We start from the raw sequence: 13,582 nt of genomic DNA on the forward strand, positions 1-13,582 counted from the left end.
TGCAATTTCTTATATAAACACCTATAAATGTGTTGCAAATTTTTTTTTGCCCAAACTTTGTAAAAATTATGGCTCCTTCACTGGTAGAGTGAAACGATTGTTTCAATAAGTGAAACAATTCAGAAAAACTTCCTGTATGTATTAAATGATTCAAGAGATCATATGGCTATGAAATGGGCAAGTTTAGCACAATTTGGAGAAGACTTTGGAAGCTTGAGATGTTGGAAATTTCGTACAACGATGGACCTGAATCGTGGAAAGTCTGTAGGAGCATTAGAATTAGGGTTTTGCAGTTTTGTGACCATCGTGGCATGTTGGACCTATATCATGCCACAATGGGAGTTTGTTTGCATGCCGCGTAGGATTAATAAGGCAATCATGCCACGATGACCCCGAAACGTGGCACAATGCAGTTGTTACAGAAATTTGTCTATAAAATCTAGATGCAAATTCATAAAAAGGGTTCGATTTTCAGAAGACTTGAGAGCATAGGAGGAGGCTAGAGACCTAGAAACACGTAGAGGATCTCACACCAACTCATAGTTGGTTCTGATTTATGTATGTTTCATTATTCCTTTGTTATTGATTATCCTAGTTAGTAGTAGCTAAGATTTTTGTTGATTAAGCCATGAGATGAAACTATTGTAAGTTGTAATCATGTAGTTTGTTATGAACTCTCTTTGACATCAATGGAATTGTAGTATTATTCATTTTTATTTGTGTTTAATTCCTTTTATATGACTATGCATGACTACTAGCCCTAACTTCTTAATTATATCAATTGATTTTATAATTAATTATATCAATTGATTTTATAATTTAATTGACTACTAGCCATAGTTGTTAAATCTGACCTATTAAATATGTTTGACTTAACATATTAAGCTAGATATAGAAAATTGTTGAGTTATGACAGGAATTAACGGACTAGTAATACTTCCAACAGTTATGAATCGACTTAAGAGATTAAGGGATTATAATTTAGGAAAGGGTTTTGACTGAAGAGATTGATCAAAACAATTTTGCCAATTCGTTGTAAAACTAGGTGAACATTGAAAAAGAATAGGAGCAAATTATTTTACAATGAGCAATAGACATTTCGAAGGCTTGATCATCTATTTAACCTAAATTTCAAACCAACTTAATCACACTTTCTATTTTTTTATGCAATCAAACGAACTTCCTAGGGCAACCCAAAATTAATACATCATTTACATTGGAATTGCTAAGTAGAAATTAATCACATTTCTCGCAGATACAATCATTTGATATTATTAATTCGATAGTTTTGGTACACTTGACAAATATTTATCAACTCGCAACAACTAATGGAAACATTGTTTTAAAAACAATATCAGATGTCAAAGTAGTGAGGCCTCAGTATCATGGTTTAATTGCTTTGTAGTTCAACTAGTCTAGTACCCGTGCGCAACACACTGGTGGAAATAAGATGAAAAAAGACAGTACGCAAAAGACAGATACAATGAACCAAAAAGACTATGATTACTTGAACAAATATTTGTCATAGAGAAGTCTTAGAGAAGCGGTTAGTTTACTTCTTCGTCAAACAAAAGCAGTTGGTTAGAATAAAAAATATTAAAAAAGATATTCGAGCTATATCTATATTATATCTAATCCAAAGCTTTATTTGCAAACCCTAAACCTACTTTTTTGGCTCCAAATCATCCTGACCTTAGGATGGATCGATACTAATCTCAACCGTTGATTGATTATTTTTTGGCTCCAAATCATTTTACTCTTCATTTGAAATTTGAATCCAACAATGCATTTAACCCGTTGATTTAAAAAATATTTCTGAAAAAATTCTTTGTATGGGGGAGTTGAACCCGCAACCTACTGCATCCATCCAAGCACTTTGACCACTTGACCAATAGCTGTTTTGGTGTTAGAATTTCGCTTCCGCTGTTTGATATCCAACACGCTCCTTTCATAAATCACTCCTCTGAAGAATCCTTAAAAATAGCCATTTCCATTCTTTAACTACCCACTACTGCACTCTTCTAATTACCCACGTTTAGTGCTCAATGACTCATTATATAATTTCAAATTTATTGAACTAACTGGCCTGCCACTCTATATATTCTCATGCAAAGCACCACTACTCCCCTACCAACATCTATACATCCCGTAAACACAAATAATGGCACACAGCAGCACGACAACCATGCTCGCACACAATCTTCTTGCTGGTAAAGATTGTTGACGAAATTGTTTTCTATTAATTCAACCCCCTTACATGTATTTTTGATTTAGTCCTCATCTAATATGTATGTCATTGTTGTTCAATCCAGGACCCTTGATACATAATCCTGTGGGTGAAATGGAAAGGAGAGCCAACAGGCTAAAGTTGCGGTTTAGGACGTTTATGGTGACTTTAGATATTAACTACGTGAGTTGTCTGACATACATATTCTATTTACCTGCTTAATCAACGTTTTAGGTGTAATGCTCACACATTTTTTTATGTTGCAGGGCGCTGTTATGTTGCCAACCAATTTTGCTTACGACTTTGGTGATAGTGTTGATAGGTATGCTACATTGGTGGATCACAACCATAATTCCTTCGAAGTATTGGTAGAGAGAAACAACCAGGGAATATTTTTCACCAAAGGCTGGCTTGCATTGCGTGACTTTTATAACGCATCACTTGGTGCATGGATAACATTAGTATTTGTTGGAAATGGGAGGTTCAATATCCGTGTCAGAAATAGGTTGGGTAAGAGGATACGATGTCCCAGGTTCACACCTCCTATGCAATTCGCTGTTGAGAGGAATGACAATCAAATGCATTTGTTCAATCCTTTTCCTGTGCCATTTGTGCATAATGAATTTAACTTTCAACTGACATATGAGAAAAAGCTTGACTTTGTTGAGATCGATTCTGAATTCTTGGTATGTTTTATGTGTTAAAAAGATATTGACTTGGTGTTGCAATTGATTCGACTTCAACTAATATATGATGTTTTGATTATGCAGGATTTGGCTCATATTGGGTTCTGTCAGCTTGCTTTGAACACTGAAACTGAGAATCTGAGTTTAGTTGATGAATGTGGTTGTATATGGGATTGCACCCTCCAGTTTGTTACACGCCCTCATGCTCACTTTAAGATTGGCGGTGGCTGGAACAGGATGGTCAAGGCTAGAAGGTTAAAGGACGGTGACAGTGTCGTTATCGGTGCTCCATATATCGGTGTCAATGAGAAGCTCTTTTTTTTTGTTGTTTGTTATTAGGACGTTGCTATCTATTTACCTTTTCTGTCGTTTTTTGTTTCACAGATCCTTGCTATCTGTCTTAGGATTTGGTCTTATGTTGTTTAATGTCTTTTTTTATTGTACCATGTTGTAAGCTCTTAAACTTTATGATTTTCTTCTAATGAAATTATGTTATCTTTGTTTGCCTATGTTACTTTGTTTCATAAGATATAATTAAATTTCATCAAGTGTTATAACTAAGGATAAATTTCAATAACAAAACAATGATGGACAAAGTGGTTATCCTCTCAATGAAAGTCATTATTAAGCACAAAAACAATGCCTCACACGTATTTCATTTGTTACTGTCATAGTTTATACTAAAATAATCCCTTTAACATGAATTTTATGCCAAAGCTGCTACATCAGCCACATGAGATATTAATTTTAGAATAACAGAAATTACTTACGGGGAAAGTCACAAAAATACAACTTATAGTTTAGTTATATCAACTTAAAACCAAATATATTGAATTGGAACGAAAAGAAAATCTCGGAATGTAAAAGAGGTTTATACATGTTAATTACACTACAATACAATCTGTCGAGAAAATGCATTTATGGAATCCATATAAAGGATCTGATTTTTAAAACAGATATGCATTCACAATAATAAGGATTACAAGTTGGTTGGTGAAATCAATTTTCCTAATGAAAAATGGATATCAATATAATAAGTTCAGATTTATTTTACCATATTAAGTTTTAAAAAATCATGTCTTTAGTCCCAAAAGTTTATATCCGTATACTTTATGTTTTATTTTTCCAAATTTACATATACACCAATATTAGTTTCTTTTAACTCTTTGAATTTCTATTTATCCAAATTTTTTTTTAGTACAGAAATAATAAAGTATTTATGGGGATATTAGTCCAATGTTGTCCTCTACAAACACCACTAATTTGATAGTGTCTACTATGTAGTGGTAACTGCCAGATCGTGTATACTATGCAGTGGTAACTGCCAGATAGTGTACCTCTTAAAAAAAAAAAACTGCCAGATAGTGTATACTATGTAGTGGTAACTGCCAGATAGTGCACCGTCCAATTTTTTCCCTTATATATAGTCCATTGTATCACTACTTCTTTCCCACACTCTTATCAGTAACCTTTCGAAATATAGAAGAATTCTTTTAAGTTGCACACGCAAAAACTTCAAATGGCTCCAATCATCACACCTGTTTCCGGAATCGTGGCTGGGAAAATTAACATTAAGCTCCACGTCCGTGTGGTCCACATGTGGACTGTGCCTGATTACAACAGGCCTCAAGAAGATGGCTTCCTTCATCTGCTTCTCCTCGACGAAAAGGTTTGTTTCTTATGATTTTTTTTATAGTAATGCATATTCTGGTTATTTTAGTTAGTTGTGTTATTAACTTAGTCTACCGTGTTTTTAACAGCTTGGTAAGATTCAAGCATCAGCCAAGAAGAATTTGATACCAAAAGTGAGATCCTTGGTTGAGCTTTCATCTGCGTATGAAATTGAAAATGTTTTGGTGACTAAGAATGACCCAAAGTTTGCTGTAACTAAGCATACATTTAGACTTAACCTGATGGATAGAACTGCTTTTACCAAAATTGATGGATCCAAAATTCCTTTGAATCACTTTGATTTCATTTCATTTTCTGATGTTTTGGCATCTGAAAAAGAGGACGTGACTGTGGGTAGGTCTTTTAATCATTTGCATAACGGATTATTTCTATTTTTAAAGCCTTAGTTTTCATAAACAAATTTTGAAGATGTAAATGTAGTTACTTTTCATAAAATGGATATTTAAGGACGTTTGTTTTATGCAATTTGTTTTAGATGTTATTGGACATGTCGTAGAGAAAGATGATATCAAGGAGAAAGACATTAATGGAAGGCAAAGCAAGCTGATAGACATAACACTTCAGGATTCAGAGTAGTATTCATACATCTATTTATATGTTAAATCGTCACATATGTTAAATGATTTTTACTGATTAATATTTCTGAAACTAATGATGCAGAAGTAGAAGGATACATTGCACTCTTTGGGCTAATTATGCAGAACGATTTAATTCTTTTATGGCATCACATGACATCACTACTCCTGCTGTGATTGTGTTGCAACTATGCAAGTTGAATAAATATCGCGGTGTCATGGGCATATCGAATGCATTTTTTGGAACAAACTTAATTTTGAATGGTGATTTTCCTGAAGTAGTGGACTACAAATCAAAGTAATTTCTGATTATATATTTGTTTAGTTAATAAAATGGTTGGCTTATTATTACTTAATTTTACATAACGTAATTGCTTAATATGGCACAGGATTGAAGGTGGTGATGTACAAGTTACGCAGGGTGTCAGCACACAGACATCGTCAAGCGTTGTATCTGTAGCTGACGATATGCTTCAGTCTCGGATGTTGACTATAGAGGAATTGATAGAATCTACTGATGTAAGATACTTTAGTTATTTATGTCAGATTACTGCTTTCATATGATTTGATGGAATATTTATCTTACATCTTTATAAATGTTGACAGCAAGGTGTTGGGATCGTTCTTGCAACGGTGTGTGACATTGAGTCAGAATATGGATGGTACTACCAGTCTTGCACCGGATGTGCTGGACGTGTGAAGACTGTGGCGGGAAGGCTTTTTTGTTCGAAATGCAACACTGGAAGGAATGCAGTGCCTAGGTAGGTCCATTATATATCCCCCTGCCCATACTGGTAGAATAAAAGGTAATAAACTTACTTATGTTTGTAATATACGATTGCTGAACGTGGTGTTTTATTATGACATGTCTTAGGTTCAAACTACATGTGCAAGTAATGGATAACACTGGCTCCACAAGCTTCATTTTATTTGATCGGAATGTTACAAATTATGTTAATAGGAGTGTCCAAGACATGATCGATGCACAGGTTATAAATTATATGCTTACAAAAATGTAGAAATATTATTGGTTAAGTGATATTCATTTAACTATCTCAGAATGAGAATAAGTCATTTGTATGATGTTGAAATTTCGTTGATGCAGCCTAACAATTCATTTGAATTCCCATCTGATCTGGACACCTTTATTGGAAAACAAATGTTGTTCAAAGTTGAGGTCACTGATGGCAATCTGCTTCATAATTGGCGCAACTACGCGGTAAAGCGCACCACTGCCGATGTTGAGATCATACAACGCTTCATGACACTGCATAATATAAAGGGAATTGAATATGAGGTGGATACCGATGTTCCGAGTCATCTGTTAGCAATTGGTGGTAGTGTCCCACCAGAGGTAAACAAAATTTTGAATGATACTCATTTTTAAATTTACTATGTATTTAGTGATATTCATTCATATTTATGGTCCTGTAACAACAATTATTAACTTTCAGACTCCGTTGATTGAGTGTGGTGATTCTTCAAAATCTCAAGTAAACCAGATTGAAGGTGTAATTCCTGCAAACTGTGATATAATTGACCTCAATGATGATGAAAAAACTCCGTGCAACAAGAAATCTGGAAAAAGGTCTGCAGAAAAAGCCATTGCAAATACCAACGGAAGTGCTGAGGTTGGGAAGGAATCAACTAAGAAGCCGGTGAAGCTCAAGTGTGTTAAGAAGGAACCATCTGAATAAAAAAATGTCTCTCTGATCCCGTCAGCTGATTTATGTTTCGCTGATCCTGTTTTTTTGTAATGTTGTTTGTTGTCGTATTTTGTTTTCCTTTCAATAATGTCTTAAATTTGCTGCCATCAAATGACATTGTGTGCGAGATTGGTGGAAGTGCAGAAACCATTTTGTTGTTTTTTTTTTAATTTCGGTTATGTATGTTTGAACCTTATTATTATGAATCAATATAATTTTTATGAAACCATAGTCTATGGCTTATTTCGGAGATGATGAGTATAAGCATATGCTTTGTGTAGAGGCTGCTAAAATATCGTCAATGTCTTTTAAGCATGAATGTCTTTTAATTCTCTTATGTGTTTAAACCATGATTGTCTTTTAAGCATTTCAACTATTTCATTATGTTGCTGCATATCTGTTATTGCTGCCCTCATTGATTGTTGATTGTACTCCATAAGATAGTTAAATTAAAACCTTGATTCAAAATATACAAATATTATCAGTATAAACTAATATACAAAAAAGTGAACAATCAACTTGGAACCAAGAGATATCGTAACCTGTTGGATATGAATGCTAACTTGGGTGGATTTGCATCTGCTTTAGTTAAGAGTCCTGTCTGGGTTATGAATGTGGTTCCTGTCCAAGCTAAGCTGACACCCTTGGGCCAATATATGAAAGGGGACTGATTGGATCATATCATGATTGGTGTGAAGCAATGTCTACTCACTACACCATTTATCCTTTATAACAACAATCGAAAAATGTTGCCAGAACTATGAAAAGCGTTGCCTAAAGGTATAGGGGACGTTTTCCAGGGGTCTCCTATACGAGCGTTGCCTATAGTCTATGGGGACGTTTTTTCATGATCTTTGGGCACACTTTTTCAAAACGTCGCCTAAGCCCTAGGAATAGGGGACGATTTTTTGGGGATTCTGAGGGGACGTTTTTAAATGTTCCCATAGGTTGCTTCAATTAATAAACGTTGCCTTAAATGTGAATCTTTAAGAAAACCTAAAAACGTCCCCATAGCTTACAGGCAACATTTTTAGAGTGTACTCGTAAAATTTTAGAATTTTCCAATTATTTTAGAAATGTAACTATAGCTTAAAGGCAATATTAAAATTGTCAATTATAACTCAAACAAGATCGAATTTAGCAATACAACCACAAAAGATTTAATATAATAATCCTACCAATCAAAATGTCAAACATTACTTCATAAGTTTAATGCTTTGAAGTATAAGCCTAGCAAAATAACAAAACTATAGTTCAGACAAGTTTAGTGGTTTAACTACAATCCAAAATGTGGTTTAACTACAATCCAAAATAAAACACCATCCAACTCGATCATTCAAGTTTATCTTGTAATTCATCACCCAAATCGTCCACTTCAAATTCATCACCGATGTCATCCTCCTGAATTTCATCATCTAGGTCATTCTCTTGAAATTCATCACCTAGGTCATCATCAAGGTCATCATCCTGAAATTCATCACTTAAGTTGTCCTCAAGAAATTCGTCCTCAAGATATTCATCATCTACGTCTTCCTCTTGAAATTCCTTATCTATGTCATCCTGTACAACATCTTCATTGATAACTTGCTGCATAAGAACAACAAAATACATCAACCATAGATATTGTTGGTTCAAAGGACAATCAAAGACATCAACAAGTGGATAGAAAGTGATATGATACTCTTGTCAAAGTGATTGGGACATAATCAAATGAGCAATTAGCATGAAAGGAGCAAATCACAGGTTTAAATGCATTTTGTCATACAAGACAGAGTCTCTATTAAAGAAATTTTCAGCTGGAATGAGACATTTTCCAAGTTTTAAACCTATATTTTGTCACTATCAATCTCATTCACCATTTACCATTCAATTTTCACAATCCAGATAAAACAAATATTCAAAAGGGAATATAATGTTCAAATCACAGCAAACATGGACAACATATTTAATGATCCCCCGGCAAGGACACCAAAATTACTCAACAAAACAAAAGCTCGTTCTTTTTGTCACATACAACATTAGATTTTTGGCCTAGTTACAAGTAACATGTGCAGTGTTTGGAAAAACAGTACAAACCAAGAAAACACAAGGCAGAATAGTAAATAGAATCGTGAAACAGAAAAATGAAAGTAACCTCTAAATCTTCAGAATCTTAAAAAGGCAAATTTGTACACTGGCTTCTCAAAAGATAGCACCACCTAAGCCATAAGTAATACTCAGCCAACATATATATATATAAGAATTGAATTGAAAATAGACCTATAATTATTAATTAATAACCACTAGCCTATAATTATTAATTAATAACATATATATACTCAGCCAACATATATATATATATATATATATATATATATATATATATATATATATATATATATATATATATATATATATATCCAAGTGATGTCACTACTAACAACTTTTTGCATATATTAACAAGCAAAATATAACTAGTTTAACTCAATTACAGTAACATAATGAATAATATTTCTATATATGGTTACCTTTTCAGGACATGGAGTATGAATTGAAGTAGAGGAATGCATTTGTGCTCTACCATCCTTTGGGGAACTGTTAGCATCTCCATGAGATAATCCTAGCAAATGTTCTATTGACTCCATATTTAATTGAGGATTGCATTGTTGTATGACGGTCTTAAACGCATTTTGCAATCTATCAATCTGATCTTGAAATTCATGCCTTAAAGTAGATACCTCTTGACTATGTGCTTGCATTTCCGGGTGACTTCGGTCCAGGAATAATTAACGACATTAAACAATTTTCAGCCTTTAAGCACAAATTTGCCGGATAATTATATATTGTTAATACAGCAGGCCATGTACTATGTGAAAGACTCATAGTCCTAAACGGATTAAACCCATCACTTGCCAACCCAAGCCTGATGTTACGGGTTTCACGAGCAAAATCTGAATGTTTTGCATCAAAGCCTTTCCATTCTTTGGCATCGGCCGGATGCCTTAATCCCATCCCTTGAACGTTTATCTGAGTGCCACCTTAATGTGTCGGCTGTTTTTGAACACATAAAGAGTCTTTTCAATCTTGGAATCAAAGGAAAATGTCTTAGAACTTTGGCGGGAACCTTGTGAGCTTTTTTAATTTCGTCAAGCTCATTAGTAACTTCAGGATATTCTATCCACCTTGATGCTCCACAAATATGACATGAGTCATCTTTCTCGTGCTCTTTCCAAAACAACATGCAATTTTTGGGACATGCATCAATCTTTTTATAGTCTAAGCCCAAATCTTTTATCATAGATTTTGTTTTATTGAAAGAGACAGGGATGTTCAAATCTGGCATAGCCTCTTTCAACAATTCTAAGAGAGCAGTGAATGATGCATTGCTCCATCCATGGAGGCATTTCAACAATAGATTCGAATAGTGAATGATAACGAGTAAAAACTTTCACATCCAGGATACAACTCTTGATTTGCATCATCAACTAATTTATAAAATTTCTTTGCATCTTCATTTAGCCCTTCATGTACTCTACCTCCTTCAGCGACATCTTTAAACGTCTCAAAAAGTAACACATTAATATCATCATGAGATGATGTTTCGTCATGACTATCACCATCAAGATCCATACGACTTTCATCTTCACCATGATAAATCCATTCCATGTATCCTTTTACAAATCCTTTGCTACATAAATGGTCGTACACTACATCTCTGGTTTCCCAACTATCATTGCAACATACAGCACAGGGGCACAAAATCTCTTCTTCTTCAACCATTCCTTTGGTGAATGCAATATCCAAGAAGTAATTAACACCATCCTTGTAACCTTGACTATGTGGAGGCAACGCCACCCAATCCTTCTTTATCATGTTTGGTTTACTAAAATGAAATAAAAGTTTACTATAAGCCTATTATTAGTTTATTACCGTAAGCCTATAAGGGAATAACTACAATAAGGCATTATGAACCTAATAAATGCATCATAAAAGTATTTTAACTAAACATAAGATTATATATTATATACGTTTTAGAGTTTTTTTTAAATCGACAATTAAAAGGATAAATTCAAATGAAACCAACATACCTGTAACTATTAAAAAATAAAACTACTACTATATAGTAGGAATAGTACCCTTTTAATTTTTAACTATAATACAAGCTGCTGAGGCAAAATCAAATTGAAGCAAACATTTCCATTTTTAGTAAAATAATATCTTAAGCATGTATGAAACATATACATCAGCAAAGAATTTAAAAAACTTGAAAATAATACCTGAACACACCAACGCAAGAAGCAGCAACACAACAACACAGAGAAGCAAGAACGCAACAACCCCGAAAATGCCGTATACGTAGAACAGTGCTGCAATAAACCAAAGACGCGTCAGCACCAATATTACCAATACAACAACAATATTTTACCTAAATTAGAACCTATGAAGCACGAATACGGATACCGACACAGGACACAGACACGCTACTAATTTAAAAAAAATCATATAATTACGTGTAATTATATGTCAGTGTCGGTGTCGAACACAACGCGTGTCTGACAATGGGTCACGCCTAATCCAAACATGGTTCATAAACTGAGTGTCAATTCAGCCTAACAACCAACTAACATCTAGTGACATGGTCATTCAAATCCAAATAACCCTATTTCAATAGCTCACGACAAAACACCCATAAAAGGGTCAACAAATACATCAAAAAAAATTCCAAAACATCTCAGACACTAAAACTAAACCAACTACTAGTTTAAAATTAAACTATAATCATTAAACCTGGGTTATTCACAAACACAAAGCTAATTTCAGAATCGAATTAAAGAAACTTTTTTTCACAAATTAAAAACAACTGCTCAAAGAATACATGACAAAAATTTAAACATCATTAACCCTCGAATCCACCGATAAAACAAATATCATGTATTACAGAAACATTCAAAAACGAAAAACCGGAACTTTAACGATTAAAACAACTTAAATCGATTTTCAATTGAAATAAAAAAATAAAAATAAAAATAAAAATAGAAATGAAGGCTTGGTCCTTTTTAAGTAGTTCCTTTTTAAGTAGTTCCTTAACAAGTAGTTCCTTAACAAGTTAGCTATCAAATTAACGGGTATTGCAGAATTATTAATTGAAGAATTTTTAGTTATAATGAGTAGAGTATCAAGAGTCCGTATAATGGGGAGTTGGGTATTAAACCCTTTCAAAATTTGTTTATTTTTTCGTGAATGAATCGTTTCCATGTAATATATTACTTTTCCTCATAATAAACTCATTTCATATTACAAGTAAAAATTAATAAAATAAGTAGCAGAAGAGATAAGACCAACAAGATAAACATAGCTAGCTATTAAAACCATCAATTAGCTAGCACTCCTAACTTCAAGCATGTAAATTAAAATTTAACAAAATTAATTTTTACAATAAGGGTTTTGGATTCGAATGAAAATGACAATCATCACCATTTCAGTTTCAAATGCAAATTCAACTACATATCAGTGTAAAATCATACCTTGTTTTGTGTAAGATAGCTGGAGTGTTTATCCTTGCGTTCGTCGAAAGTCAGAACCCTTTCGCTGGAGAAGATGAAGTGAGGTTGAAAAACTAACTCTATGCCAAAAAACTAACGATGATAATTTGAAGATGAAGTGAGGTTGAACAACAAGAGCGATTATGGAACGAGGGTCACATGATTCTGGAGAAATGTTGATTTAGGCTTAGATTGAAACGAGGGTGTGAATGGAACAGAGTGAAGAGAAGAGTGATTTGGATTAGGTTTGTGTTGAATGAATTTGGTAAAGTTAATTACGTTGTATTTCTACCATACAAATAAAGATAAGATACTCTTATGTTATATTATTATTATTATTATATTATTATTATTATTATTATTATTATTATTATTATTATTTATTATGTTTTTTTGTCAAAAAAACATTAGTCACTTTGGTCCCTGAATAGGAAAGAAATCGTCACTTTAGTCCCTGAATGCAGATATTATTTTTACCATACAATATAGTCTCTGAATGTATACTTTGTTAGTCAACTTAGTCCCTGAATGCAGACTTTGTTAGTCAATTTAGTCCCCAAATGTAGACTCAGTTAGTCACTTTAATCCCTGAAATTGACTAACAAAGTCTACATTCAAGAACTGTTTTGCAATTTCTCTACATTCATGGACTTAAGTGACTACTTTTTTCTCATTCAGAAACTAAAGTGACTAATTCCAAAAAAAATTATTATGTTATTTTTTTTATTTTACAAAATAAAGATATATTATTATTATTACTATGTGTTACAAAAGAAAAAGCTATATTATTTTTACGTAAAGATATATATTATTATTATTACTATGTGTTACAAAAAAAAAAGCTATATTTTATTTTTTTACGTGCTGTGTTAGCAATATTTTGTTTTGATTTTTTAATTTTTTTAAGAATGATTGGAGGGAAAATTTGTATTTTGGTGAACAAGTTTAGAGGGAAGATTGCCACCAAAAATTTGATGTTGTTGAAATTTTTATGAAATAATAGAGTAACGCTCCAAAAATGTCCCCAAAAGTATTTAAGGGGACAATTCATGATTGTTACCAAAGAAATAATAGAGTGACGCTCCAAAAACGTCCCCAGAAGTATCTAAGGGGACGATTTCCAGGGGTTGCGAATTTATTTCTAGTGACAATCAAAAGACGTTGCCTTAGGGAC

At 33.2% G+C, this 13,582-nt stretch overlaps 3 protein-coding genes across 4 annotated transcripts; 2 read left to right on the forward strand and 1 right to left on the reverse strand.

Annotated features, from left to right (window-relative positions):
* Positions 1-2,316: 2,316 nt before the first annotated feature.
* On the forward strand, positions 2,317-3,362 carry LOC146953700 (uncharacterized). Its single transcript, XM_085711504.1, has 3 exons — positions 2,317-2,410; positions 2,494-2,913; positions 2,998-3,362. The coding sequence occupies exons 1-3, from the start codon at positions 2,342-2,344 to the stop codon at positions 3,250-3,252; spliced, it is 744 nt and encodes a 247-aa protein (XP_085567630.1). The 5' UTR covers positions 2,317-2,341; the 3' UTR covers positions 3,253-3,362.
* Positions 3,363-4,432: 1,070 nt separating this feature from the next.
* On the forward strand, positions 4,433-6,877 carry LOC146953701 (uncharacterized). The gene is made up of 9 exons (XM_085742330.1): positions 4,433-4,582; positions 4,674-4,938; positions 5,081-5,177; positions 5,266-5,478; positions 5,570-5,699; positions 5,787-5,941; positions 6,055-6,169; positions 6,286-6,534; positions 6,635-6,877. Exons 1-9 carry the CDS (start codon positions 4,433-4,435, stop codon positions 6,875-6,877), a joined length of 1,617 nt encoding a protein of 538 aa, XP_085598456.1.
* A 1,098-nt stretch (positions 6,878-7,975) lies between these two features.
* On the reverse strand, positions 7,976-12,666 carry LOC146953702 (uncharacterized). 2 transcript variants are annotated; one of them, XM_085711512.1, is made up of 4 exons: positions 12,391-12,666; positions 11,143-11,232; positions 10,402-10,748; positions 7,976-8,473 (listed from the first exon to the last, which is right to left on the reverse strand). In XM_085711512.1, the coding sequence occupies exons 3-4, from the start codon at positions 10,513-10,515 to the stop codon at positions 8,219-8,221; spliced, it is 369 nt and encodes a 122-aa protein (XP_085567638.1). In that variant the 5' UTR covers positions 10,516-10,748; positions 11,143-11,232; positions 12,391-12,666; the 3' UTR covers positions 7,976-8,218. The 2 variants fall into 2 exon arrangements, with proteins under 2 accessions (XP_085567638.1, XP_085567635.1); XM_085711509.1 differs by lacking the exons at positions 10,402-10,748; positions 11,143-11,232; positions 12,391-12,666 and adding an exon at positions 9,394-10,370.
* Positions 12,667-13,582: the final 916 nt, after the last annotated feature.

This window comes from Medicago sativa, chromosome 1 (genome assembly GCF_051527215.1).
Source record: "Medicago sativa cultivar Bolivia chromosome 1, Bolivia_mono, whole genome shotgun sequence".
Classification (NCBI taxonomy): Eukaryota; Viridiplantae; Streptophyta; class Magnoliopsida; order Fabales; family Fabaceae; genus Medicago; species Medicago sativa.